Source organism: Filicampus tigris, chromosome 19 (assembly GCF_054856515.1).
Source record: "Filicampus tigris isolate MCC_2025a chromosome 19, RoL_Ftig_1.0, whole genome shotgun sequence".
Classification (NCBI taxonomy): domain Eukaryota; kingdom Metazoa; phylum Chordata; class Actinopteri; order Syngnathiformes; family Syngnathidae; genus Filicampus; species Filicampus tigris.
Genome location: NC_141235.1, coordinates 9,022,876 through 9,030,687, shown reverse-complemented (window position 1 = coordinate 9,030,687; position 7,812 = coordinate 9,022,876). Strand labels below are relative to the sequence as shown.

Here is a 7,812-nt window from a genome sequence, read left to right as displayed (position 1 = left end):
ACCTGACCACGTTGAACGCTCAAAATGCAGTTTGTAATTGCCAGTCAGGGGGTTCTTTGTATTCTTAGGCGTATTAAAGTCTTATAGCGGGACGTGTGGCGCGCAAGAGGCACACGGGTCAAATTTCAGTGCGTTTAAAAGCACGCAGGTGAAATGGAAATAGACTTATTTGAAAAGAGGCAGAGGGAAGGAGAGAAAGGGCACGGCTAAGCAGCCAATCAGAGCTCCCTCCAGTCACTTAAAGGGATGGTGGGCAGTCTTTCCCTGGGCTCGACGTGTATCTTATTGTACTTCCTCCTCGGCATCTCACGTCTTGGCTCGACAGCAGTTAAACAGTATTGACTCAAACGCTCACCACAGTCGACATGGAAGTGATCTAAGTGGCTTTTTTTCCTTTTCCCTTTTTTTTCCATTCTGGCTGTAAATGCGCTGCGGGAGAGACCCAAGAAAGCCCTCCTCCTTCCCCTGATGCACTTGTTGCGCACGGACCTGATGCGCCACTTGAGTCCTTGAAGAGGCAGGACACACTGCAACAGGTGCAAGCACTGCATCATCTACTGAAAAAAACGCTTAAAGGTAATTATACCGAGTAAAGTAATTGGATGACTTTTAATTTGATGTAACACGACTTTCTTCAGGTTTCAAAACAATTACGCACGGCGTTGCGGTATGGGTTTATCATCGTGCTTTATGTGTTGACTGTGCTTTATGTCACTTTCAGGATAAGGCGATTGTGTTTATGTTAACTGTGCTTTATGTCACTTTCAGGATAAGAGGCAACTTTAGATGCCAATCTGTTGATTTATTCCGCACGAAACCAGGATGCCGGTTCTGACGAGCCCAGACAACGCAAATACGTTTAAGGAGAAATGGTTGTACCCGGATGATCAGGTCATAGCATCTGACTCGCCCCCCCTTGACGACAGCCTCACCAGCCTCCACTGGCTCCAGAATTTCTCCATCGTGAGCGCGGACCCGGAGCGTCCCGGCGGGGCCGCCGCGCATGGCTGCTGCTCCTCCTCCTCCTCCTCCTTCCCCTCCTCCCATCAGCATCTTTTTCTCAAACGCTTTCCCAGAGGGGGCACCGACTCTCCCTCCAGTCCTCCTGCCGGGGACACGGCCGCCACCGGGATGCCTCTTTACCTCGGCAGCCCCGTCACCTCCGGGAGCGACTCCACTTTGGCTCCGCGCTTCTCCAATTGCGGCGGCGCGTACCAGTCCATGCCGATTCAAGCCACCCCCCCGGCGGAGGTCGACTACAAGACGAACCCAAAAGTCAAACCGCCGTATTCCTACGCCTCGCTCATCTGCATGGCCATGGAGGCCAGCAAGCAGCCCAAAGTGACTTTGTCCACCATCTACAACTGGATCACGGAGAATTTCTGCTACTACAGACACGCGGAGCCCAGCTGGCAGGTAACCGAGAACAGATAGCCTTCCTTCTATATTATTGATGAGTCAGATAAACGAGTGTGTGAGCGAGGGGAAGAGTAATTGACTCTAGTGCCACTATCAGACACCCATTCCTTGTAGGAGGATATTGGGGAGCAACTATTGTGAAATGACACAATTAGATCATTTATATTTTTATTATCAGTGTGCTCGGTGGAGAAAGCACTCGAGTGTGTTTGCTAATGAGGGCTCCTGGGAGATAGCAGCTATAAGCGCAACTCATCATGTTTTGAAAGTAGAGTACAAAGCTACCTCGAAAATCCTCATGAGGTGAATTTGCTCGCAAACACAACAACAAAATACATATCTTTTTTCAAATGTTTCACCTCATTTAGTGAAGTCGTCTTTGACCCCAAATTTCAGGGAATTTTGGCGTTTAAAGTAAGAGCATGAGATCAAGGGAGATCAAGGATACTTATCCCACATTCAAAATATGAATGTTAGTTTCACTGGGTGGTGACCAGTCTAAATTGTACTGTGCCTCTTGCCCAAAGTCAGCTGCTCCAGCTTACCCACGACCCTAATGAGGCTGAGTGCTATAGAAAATAGATGAATGGCATAGGATAATCTTTTGAATGTTCTTAACTCCGGTGTCCATGCCAGTGCTAAATTGAATAGAACGACAGTTGTGTCGTAGCCTGGGTCCGCATGAGTATGGCACAACTTGCAACAGCTGCTGCCTCTGCTGGTTGCTTCACTTATTTTTACGCATAAAAATGTCTGAATGTTACTTAAAGCGGAAGTCAACCCAAACGTTTTTTTTTCTCAAGAATATGTTTTATACAGGCCCACTAGTTGAAACAATGCATTCTGATAAATATTGTGTTTGTGGAATAAGAGTTAATCCACTCGTTTTTAGCCAAGTGTGGGGGCGGCCATTTTGTCACTTCTGTCGACTGAAAATGACATCACAACTACTCAGGGCTTAGGTAACGACCATTCACGGCTGACCTGTTTTCTGAAGCTGAACCGTGATTGGTCATTGCCTGAGCCCTGAGTAGTTGTGATGTCATTATCAGTCGACAGAAATGACAAAATATCCGCCCCCTGAGATGGCTAAAAACGGGTGTATTTTGCTGATTAACTCCTATTCCACAAACGCAATATTAATCAGAATGCTGTGTTTCAACTAGTGGGCCTGCTGGGAACATATTCTTGAAAAAAATGTTTGGGTTGATTGCCCTTTAAAGCTTGACTTGTTCAAGACTCGCGCGTAATAAGTCAAAATCCATTACACACCATAAAAAACAACAGCAACATACGCTTAAAGCAAACATGAAATATATAGAAAAAAACGAATGGGTTTAAGATACATTTAAGAGGTGGTGTCTGGTGAGGTGTCATGTTGGTGAGTCTACAGTGAGTGTGCCCATTGTTTAATATGTAAACGGCATTCAATAAATGGCTAAAAAGTGCATCAGTGACTGTGGCTCTCTTTACCCACATATTGTACTACGGGATTACAATAAGTACAGTGGAACCTCGATTTAACAAGACTATTTTTGGGGAGGGGTTATTTGTTTTTTGTAGCCTAAAAAGCCACAATATCCATCCATCCATTATCCGACCCGACAAAGGGTCGCCGAGCCTATCCCAGCTGTCTTCAGGCAGTAGGCGGGCGACACCCTGAATTGGTTGCCAGCCAATCGCAGGGCACCCACAATATATGGTATTAAGTAGTTATGCAAATAGGTCGATACGACACGCTCTTTTGAGCTGCGTGGTAACGGCAATGATAAGCTAATATCCGTGCTTTCCAGGCCCTGCGTTGGGACAGTCGCCCTCGCCAACATGGCTGCCACATTGTCGTGTTTTATCCCGCTAGTCTACTGTAAGTGTGTTTTTCTATGTCGAGAGTAGTGCAAACATGGTGGGTATCTGTTGTTGCCACCAATGGCGCCCTTGTGGTGAACGAATTGTGGTTCATTTTGGAAATAACAGACTTAAACAGCTACTTTAGATGAGGCGTTTTGAGTGGACTAGAAACTATTTTCTTTCTGTTGATTCCAGGTCTGTTAAATTGGGGCTGCGCGATATAATGTAAAAAAATCATTTTTAAAAAATGCTAACATTAATTTTCGCTAGCTGTGGCACAAGGAGGGATTTTCTTACACATCACCACTCTTTCACTATAGCTCAAATGTCGCTTCTCTTTCTCGCAGAACTCAATCCGCCACAACCTGTCGCTGAACAAGTGTTTCAAGAAGGTCCCCAGACAGAAGGACGAGCCCGGTAAAGGAGGCTTCTGGCAGATCGATCCTCAGTATGCCGACATGTTTGTCAACGGCATCTTCAAACGAAGGAGGATGTCTGCAAACAGCTACAACAACAACAACAACAACACCGGCGGTGCTCACAGACCGAACAAATTGGTTCCAAGTAGCCACAGCACCAATAATAGCGGCCCTTACCAAAGTGGCAAGGATATAGGCAGTAAAAGGAAGAACATCAGCAAGGCAATAAGCGCGACAGAGTCCCCCCTTTTGGCGACGGAGCCGCCGAAAGCAGACATCCTGAGGGGGGATTTCGACCTGACGTCCATTTTTGATGACGTCCTGAGCGGGAACTGCAGCACCTTCGAGGATTTAGACCTGAACACGGCGCTGAATTCGCTGGGCTGCGAGATGGAGGTTACCATGCAGGGGAGGCAGCAGTCGGCCGGGCTGGGGCACTGGTGCGGCGCGGCGGACCTCATGGGACCGAGCCAGCACCTGAACCACTCCCAGTCGTCCTACGCCTACCTGGACATGAGCGTCGCCTCGGCCGTCAACATGGCGGAGCTGCACGTGCCGCCGCAGCATCCGCACCAGCTGGACGGACCAGATCAGCTCCTGCAGAGTCAGAATCAGCTGCAGAATTTCGAAGAGGCCGCCTCGCTGTTCCAGGAGCAGCCGGAGGAAGTGGTGTCCTGGGAGGAGATCAAAGAGGAGGCGCAGGTCATTCCGCTGACTCTGGATCAGAGCTTTGGCCTGTACGAGGGCTTCTTTATGGAGATGCAACCATGGGAACGGGTCGAGGCCTATCTGTGATCATTGACTCCTGGTTCCATTTATATCCGACGAAAGCCTGATTTCCAGTCCAAGGATCGACCTTTTATTGTCTTTGCATTCAAACACAATAACACCACGCATGTTGACTTTTACTCAGCTCCCCCCAAAGTCGGGAAAGACTAATCAACATTTAGCAGCAATCTTGTGGTCTTTCCCACAGTGTGCTACATGAAGCATCTTTGGATTTGAACATTGCTAACTGATGAACCAGGGTGAACGTTTTAATACAGTGACATTTTCAAAAATATGAAATGTGGGGTGTTCCATCAAACTGAAATGGACCGCAGCCATTTTTTTGTGTGGACTACATGTGAACAACGGCAGGACCCAACCACCCAAAACCCGAAAAGCACTCTCCACGACTGAGCACTGTCACTGAAGTGAGAAGACACCAGGATTCTATTTTTGCTACATTAGCATTCAACTGGCTTTGTTTTTTGTTTTTTTTTGTTTTTTTAAAACTAACAGTGCAGTGTAAAACATCAATGCCATCTCAAATGTCTATGCTGTGTGATGATGAAAGTTGCAGAAAACTTTAAAATGTACAGTGTGAAATTAGCAGTAAAGTCACCTATGGCGTTTCTATATATTAATATATTCACTGCAGTATATGACATAAAGCAGGAATGTTTGCCACTCTTCTACACTGAAAAGGGGTGCACATGTAAAATGGATTGCCTTGTTTGTCAGTCAAACATTATGCACTTTGATAGGCAGCAGATCTAGATGTCTAATAATCACAATGTCACCATTTATTTTTCCTGGTATTCAGCTGATGTTCGGTTTACCGATTACAATGCAACTCCGAGGGCCTGATTTACTAAGATTCCAAGTTTGAAGTGATGGAATTGGAAGTGTTAGTGGGGAGAAGCATTATTGAATTACAGAAAATAAATCATCATAATGTCGAGGTAGCCCACAAAAGCCATGCTTTGTTTGATTGAACTCGCCCCAAGTGCGTAGAAATTGCACGTACGGGGATTTAGCCAAACATTAACATTGCATTTCAAGTTTGGGATTTTTGTTGACATTTCACAAATGTTTACATGGGCGCAAAATCAGCCAGAGTAATTCGTCTCAGGTTTAAAAAAAAAAAAAAAAAAATCACAGATTAATGTGCCGGTCAATCAATTTGCATATACTCCTCCCACAATATGTAAAATGAACTGCGCGGCAATTTAGCAGGTGATGCAATCCTGGTTGTGTCCAGATAGTAGATCAGTTCCCACATCTGTTTGTACGTGCAAGTTTTCGTCTGTTTTTTGTATGCACAAAGTAGTAAATCAGGCCCTAATAGTCCTTAGAGACTTGCAATAATGTACCTGGTTAATGTTCGCTGAACTACAGTTGCATATAATTTGCATTTGTTAACATTTCGCCAAATTCTTTTGATAAAAAAAAAAAAAAAAAATATGCAGGTCATTGGTCTTTCTCTGTTGATTCATTAATTCTTGTCACTGGGTGATACTGTTTCTTTATTTGTACCTGTTTCTAAGTAATTTGGATTTGTCTTCTGAATTCTTAATCACATCATTTTAACCATGTATGAGAATAATAAAGCTGTTGGACTGAGATCGACAGAGTAGTTCTAGAACCTCAACTCTAAAATGGCCAGTTTGACTTGATGTATGGTATGGATCGATTCCTTCTTTAATCTTGTTATTTCCTTTGTACTTTTTTAAAAGAGCTGTTTGAACATGCAACCATGCTTCGATGCAATACATGGTGTCAATTAAAGAAAGAATAATTCAACGGTGTTCTTGCCATTCATTTTGTCAAATGACGTTAACTTCAAAAGAAGAAGAAAGGAGAGCAACACCAAAGAAGAAGGCAGGTAGGGTGGGCAATCACCACTGTGATTGGCTAATATGTGTAAAGAGGCGGAGTTTTCGCACCAATCTTGTTTCACTTAACTCTTGTAAACAATGAACAATAGCAAAGAGGACTTCTAAATGTTGACTTTCTCCTCAATAAACGTAGTGTGCCAGAGGAGAACTACTGATAATGATTATTGTGAGGAAACAGTCATGGTAAATAAGGCAGGAAATTCTCTTTTTGAGACAAATTCAATAAACTGCAAATTTAAAAGTGGAAATTTACTCTAGAAGTCACTTTACAGTTTCTGCACCTAAATTTGCGAAATAAGACTTATAAGGGCTCGCCTGTTTCTGAAGCTGAGCCATGATTGGTCGTTATCTGAGCCCCGAGTAGTTGTGATGTCATTTTCAGTCGACAGAAGTGACAAAATGGCCGCCCCCAGAGATAGGCTAAAAACGAGTGGATTAACTTTCATTGCACAAACGCAATATTTATCAGAATGCCTTGTTTCAACTAGTGGGCTTGCGTAGAACATATTCTTGGAAAAAATATCTTTGGGTTGATTTCCTCTTTAAAAAGATCAATAACCTCATCAAAAAATCGACTTTCATTAAATTGGAGTTGATTACAAAGAAATCGTAGCAGGTTGCAACAAATATACATAGAGACTGAAAGAATCACAGAAAGGCATAGAAGTGGAAAGTGACTGGTTGATACAAATCAAACACCTGTTGTGAATTATGCTGAAGGTCAAATTAAGTTCACCTGTTAACGTTATGGCGGATTTTACTGTAGGTTTGTCATGAAATTACATATTTTTTTAGTGAGTATCATAAATGTCCAAGTATGAGACTTTTCAAGCCGGTCCAATAAAAATGGTGATTCGATGTTGCCGTGGCCTGACTATTAGCCCGTGTGCCATCAACCTGATTTGGGAACCACCATTATAAGGTAAATGATTACATATTGTTGCTTTAAGTAGATTCAAACTTTATGAAGTGTGCTTCACTATTCGGGAGACAGACTGCTCCATTAAGCGCTGCAAATTATGGTCAGTAATGATGGTAATTATCCATTTGCAATTTGCTGAGGATGAGGAAGAAAGCGAAATTGCTTTATTATTTTTCTTCCGCTCCATTTCATTCTGTCTTTTGTCCGTAATGTGTCATTCCTGTTGGAAAAGCTCTTCCAAACCGGCCACCTCTTGCCAGGCCGCGTTATATGAAAACGCGCTTTTCCACCCCAAATCTCTTTTTAATTGAAATTGTTGGCTGGCTCAACAGCACCCGGTGGCGGCGGCGGGTCATGTGTGGAGATCTCCGGGAATGGGTGGAATAACTCAGATTCCTTGAACCAGCGTGGAACTACTCCGCTCAGATGCGAGTGACCGGCTGATGTAGAAGCCGACACCGCGACAGCTCACTCCATGCGAGAACGACAACGTCATGATCGAGATGAAAAAAGTCAAACGTGCCCCGATTTTTCATCGCCT

The 7,812-nt window shown here is 44.1% G+C and overlaps 1 protein-coding gene across 1 annotated transcript; it reads left to right on the top strand.

Moving 5' to 3' along the window:
• The first annotated feature begins 432 nt into the window (after window positions 1–432).
• Window positions 433–6,254, top strand: foxj1b (forkhead box J1b). The gene is made up of 3 exons (XM_086015740.1): window positions 433–536; window positions 769–1,416; window positions 3,615–6,254. Exons 2-3 carry the CDS (start codon window positions 823–825, stop codon window positions 4,479–4,481), a joined length of 1,461 nt encoding a protein of 486 aa, XP_085871866.1. The 5' UTR covers window positions 433–536; window positions 769–822; the 3' UTR covers window positions 4,482–6,254.
• Window positions 6,255–7,812: the final 1,558 nt, after the last annotated feature.